The sequence below is a fragment of the Pseudonaja textilis genome, chromosome 1 (assembly GCF_049901715.1).
Source record: "Pseudonaja textilis isolate UNSWEBS1 chromosome 1, rPseTex1.2, whole genome shotgun sequence".
Lineage (NCBI taxonomy): Eukaryota > Metazoa > Chordata > Lepidosauria > Squamata > Elapidae > Pseudonaja > Pseudonaja textilis.
The window spans coordinates 774795-798338 of record NC_141990.1 but is presented as its reverse complement, the minus strand read 5'-3'; the positions used below and the strand labels follow the sequence as shown (position 1 = coordinate 798338).

General features: G+C 53.5%; 3 protein-coding genes across 3 annotated transcripts in view; 2 read left to right on the top strand and 1 right to left on the bottom strand.

The window, feature by feature from the left end:
• SUPT6H (SPT6 homolog, histone chaperone and transcription elongation factor) overlaps positions 1-338 on the bottom strand; it is a 62904-nt gene extending 62566 nt beyond the window's left edge. Inside the window, exon 1 of the mRNA XM_087924116.1 lies at positions 235-338. The gene's annotated coding sequence lies outside the window, so the exon portion shown is untranslated. The remainder of the gene's footprint in view (positions 1-234) is intronic.
• Positions 339-352: 14 nt separating this feature from the next.
• Positions 353-5552, top strand: SDF2 (stromal cell derived factor 2). The gene is made up of 3 exons (XM_026721139.2): positions 353-663; positions 3317-3513; positions 5005-5552. The coding sequence occupies exons 1-3, from the start codon at positions 369-371 to the stop codon at positions 5290-5292; spliced, it is 780 nt and encodes a 259-aa protein (XP_026576924.2). The 5' UTR covers positions 353-368; the 3' UTR covers positions 5293-5552.
• A 1571-nt stretch (positions 5553-7123) lies between these two features.
• BLTP2 (bridge-like lipid transfer protein family member 2) overlaps positions 7124-23544 on the top strand; it is a 46450-nt gene continuing 30029 nt past the window's right edge. Inside the window, 15 exon segments of the mRNA XM_087924110.1 lie at positions 7124-7272; positions 8925-9054; positions 9946-9995; positions 11842-12001; positions 12097-12215; positions 12399-12459; positions 13974-14154; positions 15300-15429; positions 15790-15914; positions 17163-17230; positions 17322-17473; positions 20203-20318; positions 21653-21816; positions 22229-22496; positions 23277-23482. Of these exon segments, the coding sequence (XP_087780236.1) occupies positions 7202-7272; positions 8925-9054; positions 9946-9995; positions 11842-12001; positions 12097-12215; positions 12399-12459; positions 13974-14154; positions 15300-15429; positions 15790-15914; positions 17163-17230; positions 17322-17473; positions 20203-20318; positions 21653-21816; positions 22229-22496; positions 23277-23482 (2001 nt within the window). The 5' untranslated portion in view covers positions 7124-7201.

Genomic DNA, 23544 nt, shown 5'->3' with positions numbered 1-23544 from the left:
CCCAAGAGGGGAGGGGTCGCCCTCTCCCTCCGACCGCCGCCAAGGCCCAGCCGAAAGCTCCCCTCACGCGTGGGGGGGGAGGGGGAGGCGGCACCGCTGCAATCCGGGCCTCGCCCTCCCGCCCCCGACTCCTCCCCGGCTGGGCCGCCTCGACAGGGGGACCAGAGGCCTCGGGGCCGCTCCGGGACCCTCCAGCCGCAGGCGCCACCCCCGCCCCGCGTCCACCCGGCTCACCTCAGGCGGGGAAAATGGAGGTTCGGAGCTCCCTCAGCGGCGACGACGACGACGCTGGGGAGGGGGGGCGGGGAGGGGCGACGACAGGAAAGGCCGGGAAGGACTTCCGGGGCGGGGCGATAACGCCCTCGGTGATGAGAGAGACGCTCTGCTCTACCCTCTCTGTGGTTGGGAGCGTGGGGAGGAAGAAAAAAAAAGTTCGGCCGGAAGTTCCTGGGCCGCTCTGCGCGGCGCCGGCTCTATGGCTTCCTGTCAGGATCGACCGGCGGCGGAGGATGAGGCTGGCGGCGGTGGCGGCGCTGCTGCTGCTGGTTCTCCGGCCGGGTGAGGCGGGCGAGACCGGCGCGGTGACCTGCGGCTCGGTGGTGAAGCTGCTCAACCCGCGTCACGGCGTCCGCCTCCATTCGCACGACGTCCGATACGGATCCGGTACGATCCAGGGTCATGGTTTGGCCCTTGAGTGGGGGAGCGGGACGTGAGAGGATTCTGCACATGCTCAGGGGCGCTCTCCACCCTGCCGGAAGCGCCTCGTAGGACCAATGGGGGACCGCCCTTGTCTCCAGGACCCCTCATTTTCGGGTGGGGCTTCTCGCCTCCCCGCCTCCTTCATGGAATCGGTTTTTGGCTATAAGTGTCTACAAGTCACCTAGTCCTCACCTTACGACCACAATTAGGACCTGAAGTTCCGTTGCTAAGCGAGGCTTGCCATGGTCATTAAGCGAACCCCGGGGGTCGTTAAGCAGATCTGGCTTTCCCTGTTGGTCGCAGAGAGTGATGGGGATGCTGGGACCGGCTTACAACGGTGCCTTCTGTGATGGTCGTAAGTGCGAGGATCAGTCCTAAGTCACTTGGAGGGCAGCCCGCGGTCTGCACATGCTCAGAGGCACTGCCGTCCCTACCTTCAGCCGCTCCTATGACCCCCGTGAAGCGGCCTGGCCTCCCCTCTCTCTCCCCGGGGTCCAGACCCAGAGCCCTTCTTTTTGGGTGGGGATCTCTCGCCCTCCCCGGCTGCTTTACGGCCCCACCACCATCACTTGCTGCCCTCAGGGGCAAGAGGGAGGCACAGGCCGTCCTCGACTTACAAACCGCTCGTTTAGTGACTGTTCGAACCTACAACGGCACTGGAAAAAAAAGTGACCGTTAGGACCGTTTTTCACACTTACGCCTGTTGCAGCATCCCTGGGATTGCACGATCAGCGTGCATACGCTTGGAAACCGACTCACGTTTACGACGGTTGCTGCGTCCTGGGGTCACGTGATCAATCCCCTCTTGCGACCTCCGGACAGGCAAATCAGTGGGGATTCACTTAACAGCCGTGTGGCTAAGTTAACAGTGGCAGTGATTCACTTAATGGATGTGGCACAAAAGGTTACAAAGTGGGGCAAAACTCGTTTAACACATGTCTCGCTTAGCAACCCAAAATTTGGGCTCAGTTATGGTCGTAAGTCAAGGACTGCATGTAGTCGTCGTTATCATCATCATCATCATAACCACAACGAGGGCTTGAATTTCCATTGCTTCCCCTGATTGTAAAGCCCATTTTTGCCTCCGTTGTTAAACGAGTGACTGCGGTTGTTAAATTAGTGATGGGGTCGTTTAAGGGAATCGGCCTTCCCCACTGGCTTCGCTTGTCAGAAGGTCACAAAGCGGGAAAACGTGTGACCCCCCCACCCAGGATACGGCGACTGTTGCTTTTTTGTATATATATATATAAAAATGTTTATTACTTTATCAGACTGTAAAATACAAAGAAGATAAAAATAATGGGAAAAGTACGGGAGGGAACCGGAGAAAGTGTGAGGTAGGAGGGGAAAATGAAAATAAAGACGTGGACCTCTGAGTTTTTTGTAGCACAGTCGAAGATTGCCTCCTCAACCTTTTTTACTTTTTCACAATAATATATGTGCGTGTGTGTATAAAATATAATATATAAAATACGTATAATTCCAGCCATTTCTGCAACAGCAACTCTTATCTAATCTGCAAAACCAAAACCAAAGTGTCACTTTTTCCATCAGCAGCACGAAATCCAGAAATGGTTTCCAAATGGAAACAAAACATTAGATATATTCTTTTCTTTGAATAAAGCAACCAGTTCAAACCTCACTCCCTTTGCAAGGGAATCCCATCACACAGCCCTTAAGTGATTCTGACTTTCTTCCATGGGGGGGTCAGTGGGGGGGGAGTTGCAGGTGGCAACCAGGTGACCTTGGGGAGGCTGCACTCAAGCACAAATGCCACTGCCAATTGCTAAGCATCCAAATTTTGATCACGTAACCGAAGGGGACGCTGTGATGGTCATAAGGGTGAGGACTGATTATGTGTCTCTTTTGTTCAATGCCATTGTAACTTTTTATTTTTTAAAAGAATTTTTTTTATTTTATATGCAAAAAAATAAATTCCATTTCAATCGTGCGTTGATTGGGTACATATTTCAATTACTTAACCATTATTAATAATATTCTTGTCAAACTTAGCAATATAACAATAATCACATTCCCATATATATAATAAGTGAGATCCGCTATATCTATTACATTAGCTTCTTTTATTGCTCTATGAATACATCTAATCCCTTTTAGTTTGTTCTGTTTTCTATCCACTGATAAAACAAATCCCATACTGTATAATATGCAGATTCTTCTAAATGCCATCGTGATTTTGAAGGGTTGCTAAATGAACGTAACCAGTATATGAAATGAGTGGCTATATAAATATGAAATAAGTGGATTGAGGGACAGTGAACTTCCCTGAGGTCAGCCGAAGTCACCGGATGCTGTGTGAAATATCTGGAGGTGGACTGGCCTGACCTGCATCATCTGGAGGTCCTTCTCAGGGCAAAGAGGTTTGGGCGGGGGGCGGTCATTCTCGAAAGGGGCCCCTGTTTCTCTGATAAAGTTGTGGGCCAGAAAGTTTGAACAGTCAAATAAAGACAGTCTATTAAAAAAAACCACCTGGAGTCTGTTTTAAACATATTAATCGCTGTAATTGAAGCATCTTGCAGGGTGAAGAGGCAGGTTGGAGGTCGAATGAGGTGGTCAGGTGAAAGTCACCTGTGCATGTTCTTCTCTGTCTGACCAGGCAGCGGGCAACAGTCGGTGACCGGAGTCACCAGTGTGGACGACAGCAACAGCTACTGGCGAGTGCGGGGCAAGTCGTCCAGCGTCTGCGAAAGAGGCACCCCGGTACAATGCGGCCAGACCATCCGCTTGACCCACATCAACACAGGCCGCAACCTGCACAGCCACCATTTCACCTCTCCCCTTTCAGGCAACCAGGTGAGGCGGCCAGGTGACCACAAATGGCTAGCAAGCAACGGCCTTCAGCCCTTCTGGAGCCGGCAGTTCGCTTTTAAAGGTTGAGTCGCTTTGTGGAGTGAGATGGGCCTTGTGTCAACTGAGTAAATGAATGAATGAATAAACTCGGGCTCCTTCTCCCTCTTAACGTATCTTCTGATGAAACTCTAATTATATCGAGCATGGTAATATTAACCATTATGTACAATAGTCCTACTGTTTACATCTCTTTCTTAATATATGTTCTTTATTTCACTAATCTCCATTTATTTCTCACTTCTATTTTTATTCTCCAACCGTGCATAAAATAACTCCCGTGTACTATAATATTCAGTTTGTTCTTTCTCCTTTATACAAGCATTAATCTATTCATTTCTGCACATTCGAATATTTTCCTAACCACATTCTCGTCTATAGGGATCTCATCACTTTTCGTACTACGCATATATTTTCATGGTCCAAGTCTATTATTTTCTTATGGCGTTTAACATAAAAATCCTCTTATTTGGTGCGTATATTGCTACTAAAAGTACCTATTAGTTATTCTCCATCCTCAGAATCCTCCCTTTCTCATCTGCAAGGATTTGCTTAACATTTATTGTCTCTTTTACATAAAGGGCTATTTCCCTCTTCTTTGGTTGTGGTAAGGAAGTGTATAACTTCCCAATTTTAGGATATTCCGGTACTTTATTGTGTTGTTTTTTAATGTGAACTTCTTGTAAGCAGATTATGTCTAATTTCTACTTTTCTAATTTACTAAAAACCTTTTTCCTTTTTATTGCCGAATTCATTCCGTTTATGTTAATTGACATTAATTTTACTTCTTCCATGATTTCACTTGTAGATTGGTTTTGTTGTTCTAGTCGCTCTTATCTCTCGATTCTCTGAGTTTCGCTCCTTCTCTCCTTGCTATTTCCTCCGAACCTCTTTCGTCTTCTCTTCGTTGTACACTTCTCTCTCCTGTAGCTCCCTCTTGTCGCCTGTCCTCCCTTGACTCTTTTTCCTCTCCTGTTCTCGGTTCCTCCTGTGATCCGAAATAATGTTCGTAAAATTGTTCCGCTTTTTCAATAGAATTTGATCTGTGTCTTTGCTCCATCCAAGTCATCCAGTATTCCCTCTGGTATTAGCCACCCGAAGTTCACTCCATTTTTAATAAGTTGCTTTGTCAGGAATTGATATTCCCTCCTTACCTCTCTGACTCTTCTTGGGATCTGTTTTAGAACTACTATCTCTTCTCCTTTATATTTTAAAGGGTTATTATCTCTCGCTGTGTTTCCATTGCTTTTTTTTAGTAAATCTTACACGTACTTCTCTAGGAAGGCTGGTTCTTGCCACGTATCTGGTATGAATTCTAAACGTTTCACCGATTTCGGCCAGCGCTTTTTCTTTGGTGACCTCTAACGCCTCCGCCGATAGTTCTGCGAGTATCTCCGGCAGGTCCTCTCCCTCAAAATGCCATGCTCTCTGTTCCAGGAGGTCAGCGCCTTTGGGGAGGACGGTGAGGGGGACTTCCTGGATGACTGGACCGTCCTGTGCAGCGGCAAGTACTGGGAGAGGCAGAGCGAGGTGCGGTTCAAGCACACGTCCACCGAGGTGCTCCTTTCGGTCACCGGGGAGCAGTACGGCCGGCCCATCCACGGACAGAGGGAAGTTCACGGCCTGGCTAAGTCCGGCCAGGACAGCTTCTGGAAGGCCATGGAAGGGATCTTCGTCAAGCCCACGGAGTGGCTCAAGGCCGGCCTCTACCACACGGAGCTATGACCGGCAAGGGGCATCCTCGTACGCCTACCACTCAAGGCCATCCCGTCGGTACAGTCTCCCAGGCGGTGGCTGTGCTGACCGAGACGGGGCTGCGGCGGGCTCTTCTTTCCCACCCCCTGCAAAGGACAGTGGCCTTTCTGTGCTCGCTCTCGGCACGTGGCCCATCGCTGCCTGTTTCAAGACAGGCTCTGTGTGTGCGCGTGCGTGTGTGCGTGCGTGCCTGGGAATGGGCCCTCAATAAACATTGGATATCCAAACAGCTGCTTCAGGTAGTCGGGTCTTCCTTCTGCGGATTCTCCCACTACTTCGCAGTTCCAACAGCGCTGTAAAAAAATGACTTCTTACAACCATTTGTCACCCTTGTGACCATTGTAGCATCTCTTATTATAGATCAAAATTCAGGCGTTTGGCAACTGACTCCTATTTATGACGGTTGTCCCAGGGGGTCATGTTGTTGGAAGAAATAGCCTTCTGGGTTCAGTTCCAAGCGGGGAAGAAAGACGCTAGAAACACGGAGCCTGCTTGGAAAGGTGGTTTAATGGTGGACAGGATCACCTGCCTTGGGTGAAGAAAGAAGGAAGGGAAGAGAGGCTGAGAGTGCCCGGGTTTTATACCCTCCGTTGGGATTTGAAGTTGAGCTTGCATTCTGACTGGTTGTCAGACTCCCACGCGGCCAGGTAGGGGCAACCCTGTAGGCCAGGGGTCTCCAACCTTGGCAACTTGAAGCGTGGAAGAGCTTTGCTGGCTGGGGAATTCTGGGAGTTGAAGTCCGCCAGGCTTAAAAGTTACCGAAGTTGGAGACCCCTGCTGTGGGCTGGCCTGGTTGAACCTTGCTGGGTGATGATGTAAAATGAAAGGGCTTTAGGCAATTCCTATTATGGATGTCCCTGGAGGAGATCTTTGTTATGTAGAATAGACCGGCCTAGGCCGGAGTAGTGGCAAAAGGTGGTGGCGGGGGCTGAGTTTCTGCCTCTCTTGAGTTTCTCCTTTTCTTTTTAGGGGAAATACCCTGCCTTTTCAGTATATTTTCCTCGGAGATGGGTGGGTTGTAACTTCCAACCATGTCATCCCTTTTTGTGTCCTCCTGACAAGCAGGGAAAACGGGGAAGCCAGACCCACTGAGCAGCCGTGTTAAGTCCCTGGGAAGGATATAGGTGGGCCAGAAGGCCAAACCCCAGTCTGAACATCTGGCTGATCTGGCGACCGGCCACCTTAAGGATCGTCCCTTGGGGAGGAGGCTGCAGGGGAGGTTGAAGAGGAGACGGGCAGCAAATAACTGTCAAAATAAATAAATTTCATAATAAATAAATAAATGTCATAATAAATAAATTTGATAATAGATCAACAAATAAAGGACAACTCCTGATTTTTGGCCCCCGAAGTCACAGGCTCTTCCTTCTCAACCTGGGGCTCTTGAAGGTGTGTGAACTTCAACTCCCAGAAACCCTCAGACAGTCACGTGACACACACCCCGGGGGGGGGGGATTCCATTGCCAAACACCGTCCTACCGGTAGCAGGTGCAGCTCCCTTTGCGCGCAGTCCAAGCAAGAGAACTCGCTTTCCCGGCCTGCTCTAGGCGACTTTTGCCGCGCTTGCGCAGTACGGATCCCCATTGCACCCCTTCCTGGAAGGCGAGGCGCGTCAACGCAGCGCCCGCCGGAAGCTTTGCAGGGGGGAAAAAAAATAAATAAACACCACCCTCCCCCCCCCACACACTAAATTTCCCCAAAATATGGGATAACCCCCAGCCCCTCCCCGTGGTGCCAGGCTGCAGGGGCGGGGCCTCCTTGGGGAGGGGGCGCGGCTTCCTGGCCTCGCCTCCTCCGGGCGCGCTCCCGCTGGCCCCGCCCCAGGCGCCGCCGGTGACGGGCGGTTGGAGTGCGCCCCCTTGCGTCCCTCCCGCCCCCCATGGCGGTCCCTGTGCTGGGCGCCCTCCTGCTGGTGCTGCTGGTGCTGCTGGGCGGCCTCTGCCTGGGCAGGTAGGCTGGGGGGGTCCTTCCCTCCTGCCCCCCACCTCTCCCCTCCCTTCTTTTGCCCCCCCAGCCACTGCCCGTTCTCCGGGTCTTCCTCCTCCCTGGGGGCGGGGTGGGCAGAGTCTTTCCTCCCCGCCCCCCTCTTCCTGCTACCTGTCTCCACCTGTGGGTCCACTCCCTCCCCCACCTGTCTCTGTCTTCCCCCCCAACTGCCCCTATCGGAGGAGCTGGAGGGAGGAGGGTGCCTCTGAGGGCGTGCAGAGTGTCTTCTTGCAGCCTGGCTTTTGAGGAGGGTTGGGTGGAGGGCAGGGCAGGCGGCAGGTGGTGGCACCTGAGGCTTGGCTGGCTCCATCCCTGCCTGGAAAGGGGGGTCCTTTGGGAGCAGAAGGGTGTGGGGGAACAGGTGCCCCTTCAAGAGGGGAGATGTAGCACCCGGGTGGTGCCACTTGTGCCCACTGCTGGGCTTAGCCAGGGGTCTCTCCACCCTTGGCCCACTTGGAAGGCTTGTGGACTTCAACTCCCAGAATGCTCCAGCACAGCTAAGACCAGGAAGCATAGCTGGCTGGGGGATTCTGGGAGTTGAAGTCCACAAGCCTTCCAAGTGGGCCAAGGGTGGAGAAACCCCTGCGCTTTGGGTTCTGCTGTGGGCTGCTCTGCTCTTGTTTACAGTTAGTCCTCGACTTATGACCACCATCGAGCCCAACATTCCCATTACTAAGCGAGATAGATATATATTTTTTAAGTGAGTGTGGCCCGTTTTATGACCTTGCCAAGGTTGTTAAGTGGGTCCGGCTTCCCCATTGCTTGTCGGAAGGCCGCAAAAGGGACCATAGACATAGAATAACAGAGTCGGAAGGAACCGGCTATTCTGGGAAAGAAAGGGGTCAACTATTCTCCAAAGCAGGGGGTCTCCAACCCTGGTCACTTTAAGACTTGGGGACTTCAAAGGTGGCCGAGGAACTCTGGGAGTTGAAGTCCCCAAGTCTTAAAAGTGGCCAAGGTTGGAGACCCCCTGCTCCAAAGCACCTGAAAGCAGGGTAAGAAATAACAGGTGGAAGCTTAACAAAGAAGGATCCAGCCTAGAATTAAGGGGGGGAAAATCCTTACAGCGAAGACCATCCAAGACTTCCCTCTGAGGTTGTGGGGGCTTCATCACTGGAAGGTTTCAAGAACAGGAGTGGATAGCCGTAATGGGTGTCCAGAACAGCATAGGGCGGTGATGGCTAACCTTTTCAGCACCGAGTGCCCAAAGCGCCTGCACACACACACACACACACACAAAATGCAATGCAGGTGCATTCCTCACGGATGTGCCCACGACCCCTCTGTATGCACCCAGCCCCGCACGCAGGCATGTACATCCCCACGCATGCGTGTGCATGCTCTACCCCGAATATGTGGCAGAGACCAGAGGACCAGCCGGCTGGTGGGAGGGGGCGTGCCTGCATGCATGGCGAGGCTGCGCTCAAGGGCCCACAGAGAGGGCTCCACGGGCCCCAGGTTCGCCATCCCAGGTATAGGGTCCCCTGCTGGAGCAGGGGGTTGGACTAGAGGACCTCCAAGGTTCTCTTCCCGCACTTTTATTCTGCCAGGGGTAGAGGGCAGCATGTCCACCTGGCCGTTCAGGTAAAGGCCTCCTTGCTCTGTCCTCCCCGAAGGTGGCTCCTGTACATACTGATCACCAACTGGTGCCGGCGGCGACTCCAAGCCGAGCTGAAGATCCAGTCCTTCTGGGTTTTGGGGATCCAGAACCTCAGCTTGAAGTTTAAAGAGGAGCAACAGACGGTGGTGAGTTGGGAGCCGCCTCTTGGGTTCTCCTGAGGAAGGAGCAGCCTGTCCACCTCTGGGTAGCCCCCTGCAAGGATGCCATGAATGTATGGTTTGTTGCCCGGACGTACCAGCCCACCTGGCGGTTGAAGCGACTGCGTTGTCACGGCAGGGACTGTTTGGGGGAGCTGGCAGGGAGGGCCGACGGCTCACGCTGCTCCTGCTGCACCTGCGGCCCAGGTAGGGCCTCCTTTTGAGTAGGGTAGAGAGAGACCCAGGGGCTGTGGGCCTCCCAGGTAAAAAAAGATGCTGAGGCTCTAGAAAAAGTGCCGAGAAGAGCGAGCAGGATGATGAGGGGGCTGGAGGCGGAAACCTACGATCTCTCCCAATATCTGAGGGGCTGCCCCAAAGAAGAGGGAGTTAATTTATTTTCCAACCTCCCCCCCGGAAGGCAGGACAAGAAAGAAGGGATGGAAAGTCACCCAGGAGAGAGGCAACCTGGAATTAAGGAGAAACTTCTGAGCGGTGGGAACCATTCACCAGCGGAACCACTGGCCACCAGAAGTCGGGGGGGGCTCCGTCCCTGGGAGTTTTGGAGAGGAGACGGGACATTGCCTGGAACCGTGCAGGGTTGTCCAACCTTTGCAACTTTTAAGACTTCTGTCTGTGGAGATTCTCAGCCTTCCAGGTGGATGAGAAGCGAAAATGTCTTCCCTCTTGGAAAAAAAGACCTCTAGGTTTAAAACTGGTGGACTTCCAACTCCCAGAATTCCCCAGCCGTCATAGCCTTTTAAACGTCTGAAAAAGCTCCCGGGTCGCACAGCCTCGGCCTAGAGTCTCCTGCCCCAGCAGGGGGTTGGACTAGATGACCTCCGAGGTCCCTCCCAACTCTGTTTAATGCTGCCGTTTCAGGAGATCGACAGCATCTGGATCTCCAGCCGGCTCCTGAACCACGATGTGCCGTAAGTCTCCGGGGCGTTTTGGGGGGGTCCTGCGGGCGGCCTTCATGAACAGGGCGGCTGCCCCCCCTCCTCCCCCAGCCTCTGTGCCTTTTGGGGGGGTGGGGGGATAGCTGGGGCGCATCTTCAGACCAACGGCCAGAAACATCCTCTCCACGGAATAAAGGGGTGGAATTGGCAGGTGGGGAGTTTGACGCTTCCAGGTGTGCTAAAACCCCCCGGAGTTCCCAGCCAGCTTTGCCCCCTTCTGGGGACCTCGAATTGGGCCCGAGGCTCCCTGTCCCAGGAGCAGGAAAAAAGGGGGAGGGGGCTTCTGCAGCGCCCCCACCCCCCCGAATCCCTTCGGGGCCACAGCAGTGTCAGAATGGCACCTCCTGCCTCCTCCGGCCGCTCTGTGGGCGTCCTCTCTGCAACAATTTGCACTTTTGTAGAGCGACGTCCCGGTGCTGGATGGTTCAGGGTCAGTGGAGGCTTTCGAGAGTCGGTTGCACCGGGATTGGTGGAATTGGGAGCCGTGTTTGAGCGGCGGATTGGACTGGATTGAGACCACCTGTAAAACGGGAAGGAAGAAAAAAGGGAGAGGGGAAGGAAGGAAGGAAGGAAGGAAGGAAGGGTTAGAAGGGGGAAGGAGGAAGGAAGGGAGGATAGAGGGGAGGGAGGGAGGAAGGGGAGAGAAAGGCAGGAGGGAGGAAGGAGGGAAGGAAGAGAGGATGGGAGGGAAGAAAGAGGGAGGGAAAGACAGAAGGAAGGAAGGAAGGATAGAGAGAGGAGGGAGGAAGGAAGGAAGGGAGGATAGAGGGGAAGAAGGGGAGAGAAAGACAGGAGGAAGGGGAAGGATAGAGGGGAGGGAGGGAGGGGAGAGAAAGACAGGAGGGAGGGAGGGAGGAAGGAAGAGGATGGGAGGGAAGAAAGAGGGAGGGAAAGACAGAAGGAAGGAAGGAAGGAAGGAAGGAAGGAAGGAAGGAAGGAAGGAGAGAGAGGAGGGAGGAAGGAAGGGAGGATAGAGGGGAGGTAGGAAGGGGAGAGAAAGACAGGAGGAAGGAAGGAAGGAGAGGATGAGAGAGAAGAAAGGAGAGGGAGGGAAAGACAGAAGGAAGGAAGGAAGGATAGAGGGGAAGAAGGGGAGAGAAAGACAGGAGGAAGGAAGGATAGAGGGAGGGAGGGAGGGGAGAGAAAGACAGGAGGGAGGGAGGGAGGAAGGAAGAGGATGGGAGGGAAGAAAGAGGGAGGGAAAGACAGAAGGAAGGAAGGAAGGAAGGAAGGAAGGAAGGAAGGAAGGAAGGAAGGAAGGAAGGAAGGATAGAGAGAGGAGGGAGGAAGGAAGGGAGGATAGAGGGGAGGTAGGAAGGGGAGAGAAAGACAGGAGGAAGGAAGGAAGAGAGGATGGGAGGGAAGAAAGGAGAGGGAAGAAGGAAGAGCTGCAGGGGTGAGGAAGGGAAGGGAAGAAGGAAGGAAGGAGAGGATGAGAGAGAAGAAAGGAGAGGGAGGGAAAGAAGACAGAAGGAAGGAAGGAAGGATAGAGAGAGAGGAGGGAGGGAGGAAGGGGAGAGAAAGACAGGAGGGAGGGAAGAAGGAAGGAAGAGAGGATGGGAGGGAAGAAAGGAGAGGGAGGGAAGGACAGAAGGAAGGAAGCAGCTTCTTTCCTGGAGTTGTGGTGCCGCATCGCTGGAGGTTTTCAAGAAGAGATTTTTCCAGGCATTTGTCCGTACTTGGTATAAGGACTCCTGCTTCGGGCAGGGGCTTAGACTGGATGACCTCTGAGGTCCCTTGGATTCTATGACTCTCAGGGTAGGAAGTGGGCCGCTCCTCCCCTCCCCCCCAGCTGCCTCTCGGTTGCCTTCCCCTGCAGGCGCTACCTGGCCCTGTGCTTTGGAGAGGTGCGCATCCGGGTGGATCTGCAGAAGTCGCCTCACCTGCAGCCCCCCGACCCTTTGCCCCCCGACCCGGCCGACGGGGCCCGAGGGGAGGGGCTGTCCCTGGGGCCCTCCCTGCTGCAGCTGGTCAGCCAGGTAAGACAGGGGCTCCCTTGGGGGTCTGGCTGGCTGCCCCCTTGGCCGGCGGTGCCCGCCAGCTTCCTCCTCTCTCTCTCCCTCCCTCCCCCCAGCTCTGCTCCTTCCACGTGGACTCGGTCAACGTGATGGTGCTGCACGTGGCCGCCTCGGAGTCCCTGTGGCACGTCCAGGTGTCCAGGTCCCAGGTTTTGCTGGGCTGTGACGGCAGGAGGTGAGTCTGCCGCTTTCCCAGGCACCTCTGGGGACGGATACGGCGGGGGGTGGCATGCAGGGGGTGCCTGGCTGAAATCCTGGGGGGGCTTCCCCCTGGTACCCCCTGCTCGGCCCTCGGGGGTGCCCGGGAGCGCCAGGCCTCCTCCTGCCCTCTGACCGGCTCTCTCTCCCCCCTCACCAGCGTGGCCTGCAAGGTGACCTGTGGCCAGGTGAACAGCAAGGTGCTGAAGAGCAGCCAGCAGGTAAGGCTGGGAGGGAGGGGCAGTCGAGGACCCCCAAAACCTCCCCACCCTTTGACTCCTCCTTCCCCTCTGTTGGTCCCACCCTCGGCCAGCCCTGCTTGCAAAGATGGCAGCCGATGGGCAGGTGTGCCGAATTACGTGTCCCGGGTTAAAATGTTTGTTAGTTTACGCTGCCCGTCTCTAAAAGGTGGCTCTGGACAGGTAGAAGAGGCAGCAAACAACATCCAGGGAATTCTTGGGCACGGGGCCGACAACCCTCGGGGTTGGGGGGTTTCAGCGCCCCGAGAGCCCCCCCTCCGCCTCTCAATTCATATTTAATGTCAACTTTAGCTGTCCTTGCCTCTATTTTAAATTTTCTATTTAGTTTTTTGTTTTGAACCTTCGGTTTGTTCGCTGCCAGGAGTCCCTTCTGTGTGAGAGAAGGGCGGTTTCTAAATGTGATTGATAGGTAGGTAACCGGGCAGGTGAGTGAATGGGTAGATAGTAGGTAGGTGAGAGAAAGGAAATTGGCAGGTGGTGTGTGTAGAAGTGAGAAAAACGAGCCAGTGGAACTGCCCGCCTGCAGAAGTTGCGGGTGCTCCAACGCTGGAGGTTCCTAAGAAGAGATTGGATGGCCATTGGTCTGAAATGGTGCAGGGTTCCAGTTTGAGCAGGGGTTGGACTAGAAGACCTCCAAGGTCCCTTTCTGTTATTCTGATAGAGGATAGATCTAGATTGATAGATTATGGCTGCCTGGCTGGCTGGTTAGATAGATGGATAAACAGATAATAGAGACGGATGGATGAATGCATGAATGAAGGAATGCGTAGATGGAGATATAGGTGAAGATAGACAGACTACATATACACACATACATTTACACACACACACACACACACCGAGAAGACAGACAGACAGACATATTTGGATGGAGTGATGGAGGGAACAGAGACATAGGGAGACAGATAGATGAAGACAGACACAAGATATATAAAGAAAGAAAGAGAAAGAGGGTGAAGACAGATATAGAGAGGAACTGGGTGAAGAACGATAAAAGATGGATGGATGGATAGAGGTAGAACAATGGATAGATGATGGCTAGATGGCAAATGATGATACATTGATTACGGGTAGATGGATGGATAGATAGTTGATAGAGAAAGAGATATATTGACAGATGAATGGATAGATCATGGATGGATGGATGTGATAAATATCACAGGTAGAGATAGATAGATTCGGCACTGTTCAGCTGGGGGCGTCTCTCCTGGAGGATTTTGGCCCAAGGGCCGGACCCCAACTGAGCAGGACGTAGGATTCGCTCCGGCCAAATCCAGAGCGGGGAGGGGGCTTTGCAGAGGTCAGTTGCAGGGCCCGTGACCCACCAAGGTAAAACAACAGGGTGTCCCCCCTCTGCAACTGTCTACATGCCTGGGGGTTTCCACGGGGGCAGGGGAGGGGCGTTCTGTGGGCCTGCGGGGACCCTTCCATAGACTCTGCTTCCTTTTCACGCACACACACGTTCCTCTCCCCAGGACGATGCCTGCCTGGCCGAGCTCTCGCTGGCCCTCTCCGTCTCGCTGGACGTCAGCCTGGGGAAGCAGCAGCTGCAGAGCGTGGCCTTGGGGGTCTGGAGCCTCCACGCCGAGCTGCACGAGGGGCTCTTCAACAGCGAGCTGCTCCGGCGCATGGGCGGCAGTCCCCGGAAGGGGCCAGGTGAGCACCCCTGGGGGACGGGGGGGGCAGCGGCAGAGGTGGGGTTCTGCCCGTTTCTCCGTGGGTTCAGTAATTGTGCACTGAAAAGTGGAGGGGCAGGGCGATCCTATGCTTTCTCGTCTCAGCTGATCGGCGGAGCTTTTTTTGCAACCGGGTAGGTCGAACCGGGCTGAACCGGTTGTCAACTCATCAAACATTCCTAGGCCTGTTTTAGTCGTTGCCATAAAAAAGGGTGGGGGGGGTGGAGAGGAAGGCAACCTGGAAGAGCAGCGCAGCAGTTTGGAAGCGGAGGTACATTCCAACTCTTATCTTTAAAAGATTGTAGCTAAACTACCGGAGCTTTTGCCCCGGGAATATATTGAATTGGAGAACGGGAATGATGACCCCCCCAGCCCGTGAACCGGGTGGTCTTCAGCAGTTTCTGACCAGTTCTGGAGAACCGGTAGCGGAAATTTTGAGTCGTTTGGAGAACCGCCAATACCACCCCTCTGACTGGAGATTTTGAAGTGTCCTTCCCCTGCCACGCCCACAGAACCGATAGTAAAAGGATTTGAATCTCACCACGGCCCGTGAAGGCGCTCAGTTGGAGAATTTGATTGATGACCCCACCCAGGGGGGAAGCGGGGGAAACAGGGTCCCAGGGGACTGGAAACGACGTAGGCCAGACTTGGCTTCATACAGGGCAGGGCCACTATAGGCCGCCTCTAAGGAAGCCTCGGAAGTTTTTTGAAGTTTGGCTCGAGGATCGTGATTTTAATTAGAGCGATTGCTGGAATCCTGACACTGGTAGCATTTCCCCACTGGGCAGCGGCCGAGGGGTAGCGGGCAACGCAGCCGCACACCTGGCCCAAGCGTGCTAGCTCTTTCCCGCCCCCCCCCCGCTCTGGTCCCCCGTGGCCGGGAATCGGTGCCCTCGTCTTCTGTGGAGCCCGCTGTGGGTCAGGTGGGGAGGCACTTCAGGGGTGGGGCTGGGAGGGGCTGAGATCTAGGACCAACTGGCTTCCGTTTGGGATTTAATGGCTGACCACCGGCTGAATGGCTCAGCATCCTTTGCCCAGCGGGGTCTTGGGGGGATGGCTGTCTCCTCCTCCAGCCCTCTGCGTCGCTGGGTCTTCCTTCTCCCCTTTCCTGACACCCCCCCCCAGATTCCCCAAAGGATCTCCCGCTGGATCCACCGCCCCCCCTGGGCCTGGCCGGCCTGAAGTACCTGCCCTCACGGCTGAAGGTGGACCTGGAGACCACCAGCCTGGTCCTCTCCATGAACAGCCAGAAGAGGTAAGAGGAGGGGGGGGGCGGCGGCGGCTGAGGGGGGGGGGGTGTCCTCTCTGCAAGCCTGGCCTTTGCCCTTCCCCCACCCCTTTCTCCCCCGTCTGCAAGAGGGGGAACCCCAGGCGGCCTTGGCCCGCAGCCAAGAGCAACACGGCCCCCCCCACCACAAGAAACACAGGACCACGGAGTGGGAAGGGACCTTGGAGGTCATCTAGTCCAACCCCGAAACCCTTCCTACCCTTCCAGACAAGTGGGCTTGGAGGGCCCCGGGTTGGGGAAGGCTGCCAGAAGGTGCCGGACTCAGTTGGAGGCAGCTTCCGTCTCGCCCCCCCCTCCCCCTCCCCCCCCCCCCACCCCCTTCTCCAGGCACCTCACCTGGACCCTGAAGCTGCTGCACTTCGCCCACCAGTGCGATGAGGAGCAAATCCCCCTGAGGAGCTTCACCCCCACCTGCGACCTGCCCCAGATGAGCCTCGAGCTGGTGCTGGAAGGCAGGTCTGGGGGGGGGAGGGGGTTTCCGGGGAGGTGTTCCAGCGGTCATAAGCGCGAGAAACGGCCACAAGTCACTTTTTTTCAGTGCTGTTGCAACTTGGAATGGTCACTAAATGAAAGGAGTGCCTGTAGTCCTACGGGGGTGGGGTGGTGGTGAGAGGCAGCGGTGGGCAGGAGCCCCTTTGACTCATGGACCTTCGGGATGGAGGGAGCCCCTCAAATCCCCCCTTAGAATAGAATAGAATAGAATAGAATAGGCAATGGAATGAACTAGAATAGAATAGAATTGAATATAGAATATAGAGAATAGAGAATAGGATAAAGGAAAGAATAGAATAGAATAGAATAGAATAGAATAGAATAGAATAGAATAGAATAGAATAGAATAGAATAGAATAGAATAGAACAGTACAGACAATGGAATGGAATAAGAATAGAATAGAATAGAATAGAATAGAATAGAATAGAATAGAATAGAATAGAATAGACAATGGAATGAACTAGAATAGAATTGAATTGAATATAGAATATAGAGAATAGAGAATAGGATAAAGGAAAGAATAGAATAGAATAGAATAGAATAGAATAGAATAGAATAGAATAGAACAGTACAGACAATGGAATGGAATAAGAATAGAATAGAATAGAATTGAAAATAGAGTAGAACAGAACAGAACAGAATTCTTTATTGGCCAAGTGTGATTGGACGCACAAGGAATTTGTCTTTGGTGCATAAACTCTCAATGTACAAAGGAAAAATAAAATAAAATACATTCATCAAGAATCATACGATACAACACTTTGTGATAGTTGTAGGTTACTAAATAAGCAATCAAATCATACTAGGGAACTCAATACAACAATATAAATTGTAGAGATACAAGCAACAAGTTTATAGTTATAAGTGGGAGGAGATGAGAAGAGTAATAGTGATAAGTCTTAATAAATAATATGAGTAAACAATTTATAATAATTATAATTTTAATATATGTTGTATTTTATCATATATATATATATATATGTATATAATTATATATATAAAAAAATATAGTAAGTAAATGTTTACTTAGTAAGTAATTACTTAGTAAATCATAATTACTTACTTAGTAAATAATAATTATTTACTAAGTAAATAATATACTGCCCTGAGTAGTGGCCGTGGGGAAGGGGAGGCTGGGAAAGGGCACCCTCAGGTGATCCGCGGAAGGGGAGGAGCCAGCTCAGCCGCCATCTTCCTGCCTCCCCAGACGGGCTGCTGCTGTCGCAAAGCCGCCAACGCATCGTGTGCCTCAACCTGCTGAAGGCCAGCCTGCAGGTGAGCCCCCCTGGGGTACCTGGGGTCGCCTCCCCCCGAGTCTCTGCCCCTCCCTCTGAGCCTCTCTCTCCCCCCCTCCCCCTCCCTGCAGGTCATGGCCATCGACATCTCCGTGGCCGTCATGGTCAGCACCTGCATTGTCCACTACCGGCACCAGGAGTTCTCCCACTGGGTGGGCCTGCTGACCTCGGCGGAGCAGGGAGCCCCTGGCTGGGCCCTCTTGGCCAGGGGCCCCGGCGGCAGGTGAGTGCGGCCGCCACGCGGGTTGCGGGGTCGCGGGAAGGGGCTTGGCTGGGCAGGTGCCCAGGCAGGTCTCAACTAATGGCTGCAAAGCGAACCAATGTTGCTAAGCGAGATGTTTCTTCAGTGAGTTTTGCCCTGTTCTGTGGCCTGCCTGTTGTTAAATGAATCACCGCAGGGGATACGTTGGTCACCTGGTCGTTGAGTGAATCCTGCTTCCCCGGTGGACTCTGATCATCAGAAGGCTGCAAAAGGGGATCACGTGATCCTCCCCCCACCCCGGACAATGTCCATCCTCCCTGGGACTGTCATAAGTATGAGTCAGTGGCCAGGTGTCTGAATTTTGATCATACGACTGTGCGGAGGCTGCAATGCAACGGTCATGTGTGTGAAAAAGGGTCATAAGTCGCTTTTTTCAGGGCCGTTGTAACTTCGGACGGTCACTAAGTGAACTGTTGTAAGTTGAGGACTTCTGAACAGAGGGCAGGCAAGCATCTTGGCACACAGCCACCCTGGTCTCCTCTGGGCAGCAACCCTGGAGCCCTTTACAATGTTTCATTTAGTGACCGATGGAAATTACAACGCACCGAGAAGTGACCGCTGGCTGTTTTTCACACTTGCGACCGTTGCAGTGCTCCCCGTGATCACATGATCCGAATTCAGACATAATTTGCAACTGGTCCCAGGTCCCCCTTTGCGGCCTTCTGGCCAGCACAAAACAACGGGGAAGCCAGGTTCATTTAACGACCATCTGACTCAACTGCAGGGATTCACTTAAGTGTGGCAGGAAAGGTCGTAAAATGGGACGAAGCTCACTTAACAACTGCCCGGCTTAACAACAACAATTTGGGGTTTCGATGGCGGTTGCAAGTCGAGGAATGCCAGTTAATTATTTTATTTGGTTCCTTTTGAAGCCTGATCAGTTTTCGAACTCAAAACCTTCACCGAGAAGGGAGGGAATCGGGTTTGGGGAGTCTTTGTCACACACACACACACACACACACACACACACACACACACACACACAAACTCACGGCGATTTCTAGCAGGAACTGGCCAGACTGAGTCGGCCGGCCGGTCTGCCTTCCTTCCCTGCGGCCAAACCGGCTGAACCAGCCGGGTGGGGTCCCAGGGGGGGGGGGTCAAAGCCAAATCCTGGCAGCAGGATTTTTGGGGGCCTTCATTGTCCCCCCGCAGCAGGATTGAGGGCTACTCGCCTCGGGACAAGAGTTATACCGAAGAGAACCATTAAAGAAAGGCTGCCAAAGGAGGGATGAAACAAAAGGGGAATGAGAAAAAAAAAAGTCAAAATATGAGAGAAAAAAAAATCAAAATATGAGAGAGAAAAAATCAAAACAGGAAATTTGAGGTCTCCAAACGTGGCTAAGACTGGTGGGCTTCCGACTCCCAGAATTCCCCAGTCAGCAAAGCCCCCGGTGTAAATGACTTTAAATAGTTGAATTGTTGACTTGGCCTGTGGCGGGTTGGCCCAGTCCTGCCCCAGCCATTCCTTGGTGTCCCTAGCTGAAGCTGAGAGCACGTGTGTGTGTGTGTGTGTGTGTGTGTGTGTGTGTGTGTGTGTGGAGGGTGGGTTGATCAAGAAAAAGGGACCCCCACCCCCAAATTCCCCCAGGAGGAAAGATTCTGAGGGAATTGGGTGTGGGGATTTCCTTTGGCTTCATCAACTCCGCTCAAACCAACCACGGACCGGCTGGGTCCAGAATGAGCCAACCCATCAAGTCAACAAGATTCAATTATTTGAAGTAATTTGAAAAGATATATATATATATATATATATATATATATATATATATATATATATTTTAATCTTTCTCATTCACGTTTCGTTTCATCCCACCGGGTCCCTCTGTACGTGAATCCCAAAGGCCCAAAGCGGGATACCCTAATGTGCCACAATGGTCTCCAGTCTTGGCCACTTTAAGACTTGGGGACTTCAACTCCCAGAATTCCACAAATCTTACAAGTGGCCCAGGTTGGAGACCTGGCTCGGGAATTCTGGGAGTCGAAGTTCCCAAGTCTTAAAGTGGCCAAGATTGGAGACCCCTGCTTCAGAGTCAGGGGCAGTGGTGATATTCTACTGGTTCGGCCCAGTTTGGGCAAACTGGTAGTAAAAGATGCTACCATTCAGCTGAACCGGTAGTAAAAAAAAAACAGCTACCGGTTTGGCTGAACTGATATTCAGTTCAGCCAACGATCAGCTGTTCCAACAATCAGCTGTGCTGGGATCCCCTTCGCTGTCTTAGTGCTTCCTCCAGGAGGCAAAAAACGGAGCGCGGGGGGGGCGGTTGCTGCAAAAAAGAAGCCACACCTACCCGCTCACGTGGCCACGCCCACTTAGCCACGCCCGCAGAACCAGTAGTAAAAATATTTGCATCCCACCCATGCTCAGGGGCTGCCCTTGGCCAGGGTTCAGTTTGGCCCCTCCAGCCATTTGCAGCCTGGGGATGGATGCTGGGTCAAGGCCTCGGGGGTGGAGTGGTGGGAGGAGGAAACGGTGGGTGCTTTGGCTAAGGAGGTGTCCCATCGGAGGATATGAACTGCTACAAGCCAGGATCCCCTTTAGGGCAAAAGGCCTCCCGCTCCTTAACTGGGCTACAGAGATTGAACGCTGTTTCCTTATGTCACGCACCCCTCCTCCTCCTGTTCCCCCCTTCCTCCTCCCCCCTGTTCCCCCCCTCCTCCCCTCCTGTCCCCCCCCTCCTCCTCCTCAGGATGCCGCAGATCCTGGCCACCATCATCCTCAGCGCTTCGGTGTCCAACGTCAGCCTCTCCGTGCAGCTGGGAGACACCCCACCCTTCGCCCTGGGCTTCAACTCCATCTCCGTGGGTGAGTGGCCGGAGCTGCCCTCCTCAGCGTCCGGCCGGCCGGCTTTCTGATCACCCCAATCTTTCCGAGGGCCACCTGGAAGACCCTCCCTTCCCCGGGAGTGCAGCTCCCTTGGGGGGGAGGGCAAGTCCTCTCCCCTTCCTTCTCTCCCCTCTCCTCTCAATGGTCAGCTGACTCAGGGCCAGCCAGACCAGGCCGGATTCTTGCTTCCTGCTCTCTGCCCCTCCACCCCCACGCCCATTGGGATTGGAACTCGGGCTGCGCCTTCCTCCGTGTTATTTCCCCCTGCACCCCCGAATGCCTTTCGGACCCGTGAAGGTCTCCGAAGTTGCCGCTGCCTGCCCATTGCCCACTTTAATTCATTCGTGACTTAAATTTTATACACTGCCCATTTCCCTCTTTTGGGTGACTCTGGGTGGTCTACAATAGACCAAACATAAATATCAACCCATGAAAAGTATTCAAATCCGGATTAACAATAGTTAAACGTTACTCAAGTACGATTAAACCTTGTTTTCTGTTTGAAATTAAACCAGAGGTCCCCAAAGGCGGCCACTTTTAAGGCTTGTGGACTTCAACTCCCAGAATTCCAGAGTCCCCAAATCTGGGAGTTGAAGTCCACGTGTCATAAAAGTGGCCGCGTTTGGGGTCCTCTGGTTTAAAATAAACAACCACCCTGGTTTGTTAAGGAGCCGCCCCCCCGGCTGACTCTCCATGATAGCAATCCGGGGTCTGGTAGCCCCCTTTTCACTTTGTTCGATAGCCCATATTTGGGACCAGAACATTTGTCGCTAAGCGAGGCAGTTAAGTGAATCCTGCCCAGTTTTTTACAACCTCTTTTTGTTGGGTTCCTCAAGCAAATCACCACAGTTGTTAAGTGAATTACGCGGTTCTTAAGTGAGTCAGCCTTCCACCGTTGACCTCCCTTGTGGGAAGCAAGCTAGATTTTATTTAAAAGCTGAAGTTTTTGTGAGAGTCTGGATTTTTTTTTCTTCTTTATTGCAGGGCAGAGGTGGGGAAGCGATGGGCCCTTTAAGACTTGTGGACTTCAACTCCCAGCATTCAGCTGGCTCAAGAATTCTGGGAGTTGAAGTCCTTTCCCATCTCCTTGGCACAGTGACACAACTCTGGTTTTGCAAGTTGTGCAGTGATGCACCATGCCCGCTCCCCCCTTAATAATTGGGGTGGGGGAAACAAGACCCCCCCCCCGCCATGCCAAAAGCAACCAAGAAGGAAAAGAGCCCCCTTGTGGCGAGATGGGGAGGGGGCACAAATTTAATAAATAAATAGGAAACCATAATCGATACGGCCACTGCCTTCCTCCTCTGACTTAGATTACCAGCACCTCCGTCCTCAGAGCGTCCACCAGCGGGCCGTGCTGGCCGTCGACCACTTCTGCTGGCGGGTGGGGGCGGACTCGCACATCCAGCGGGCCCCCCACCCGCCGAACATGCACGTCTGGGGAGAAGCTTTCATCCTGGACTCCTTCAACCTGCAGGTGCAGCACAGGGCAGGCTGGCGTGGGGTTACCTCACTGCTGCTCAACCTCATGCGCGTGAAGCGCGCTCTAATAGAACTGGTAGTAAAATGAAAAGGGTGAATTCCACCACTGGCACGGCTGCATTGGTGCGAGCGACGGGCACTGAAGCCTTCGATTGGCACGAGTACCCGCCACTCTCTCAAATGGAGCTTGCTTGCATGGCCCGGTTCCAAACAGGACGCGATACTGGTCCAGAACGGGGAGATTGGAGACCTCTGGGTTACCTGGTGTGATGGGGAGGGAAGGTCTGCAGGCTGGGGGGGAGGGGGAGGGAATCCTGGCTTTGACTCTCCGGCGGAGACCCCACCCGCTGCCTCTCGGCGCACCCCAGGGCCTCGCTGGACGCTCTCCCTCTCCGCTCGTCCCCCAGGGCAGCTACAACCAGCCGCTGGGCACGTCCAGCACTCACGCGGACACCCTGTTCCTGGATTGCACCCTGCGTGGGCTGCAGCTGGAGTCCTCGGACGCCTGCACCGACTGCCTCTCCCGGCTGCTGCTGCTCTTGCGGCCTCAGGACCCTGGGCCCCCGGGCCCCCTGGAGGAGCCGCCCCCCACTCTGGGGGAGGAATTTGGGGTGCTCTGGAAGGTGGACCTCAAGGTGGAGGACGTCAACCTCTTTACGCTCTCCAGCTTGGCAGGTAAGACTTGGGGGGCAGCGGCCTTGGATGACTCGGGTGGGTGGGGGGTGTCTTTTGTACCCTGGGAAAGTAGCAGAGAGGAGACCCCTTTGCTTGAGGGGGAGGCTGAGGCAGGGACGGGCCCTTCTGGGCCCCAGCTTTCCACTTCTGAACCCAGAAATTATTTTGAGGAGAGTGGTGGGGTGGACAGTTGTGCCTGGGCCTCACTGAATGTCTCTGTGTTTCTCTCTCTTCTCTCTCTCCTCTCTCTTCTTTCTCTCTCTCTCTCTCTCTTTCTTTCTCTCTTTTCTCTCTTCTCTTTCTCTTTCTTCTCTCTTCTCTCTCTTTCTCTCTCTTCTTTCTCTCTTTCTCTCTCTCTTTCTTCTTCTTTCTCTTTCTTTCTCTCTCTCTCTCTCTCTTCTTTCTTCTCTCTTTCTCTCTCTCTTTCTCTTTCTCTCTCTCCTCTCTCTCTTCTCTCTCTCTTCTTTTTTCTTCTTTCTCTCCTTCTTCTTTCTCTCTTTCTCTTTTCTCTCTCTCTCTCCTCTCTCTTCTTTCTCTTTCTCTCTTCTTTCTCTCTTTCTCTCTCTTTTCTTTCTCTTTCTCTCTCTTCTTGCTCTCCCTTTCTCTTTCTTCTTTCTCTCCTCTCTTCTTTCTCTGTTTTTCTTTCTTTTTTCTTTCTCTCCTTTTCTCTTTCTTCTTTCTCTCTTCTTTCTCTCTCTTTTCTTTCCTCCCTTTCCCTTTCTTCTTTCTGTTTTTCTTTCTTTTTTTCTTTCTCTCTCTCTCCCTCCCTCTTCCATCCAGGGGCCACAGAGCTTCGGGTGGACACCCTGACCACGCTGGGCAGTGCCGAGAGCTGTACCATCAGCATCCAGGGGGTGGCGCTGTCCCTGGTGAAGAGCCTCGCCGAGAAGATGCAGCCCTGTTGCAAAGCCCCCGCCATCCCCAACCCCGTGGCCGGCCTGGCCGCCCTCTGCCTCACCTACCGCAGCAGCATCCGCTCCCTGGAGGTGCCTCCCCTTCCTCCTCCTCTCCGGTCGCCTCCCCCTGCCCCAGTCGCTTTGCAGGGGAC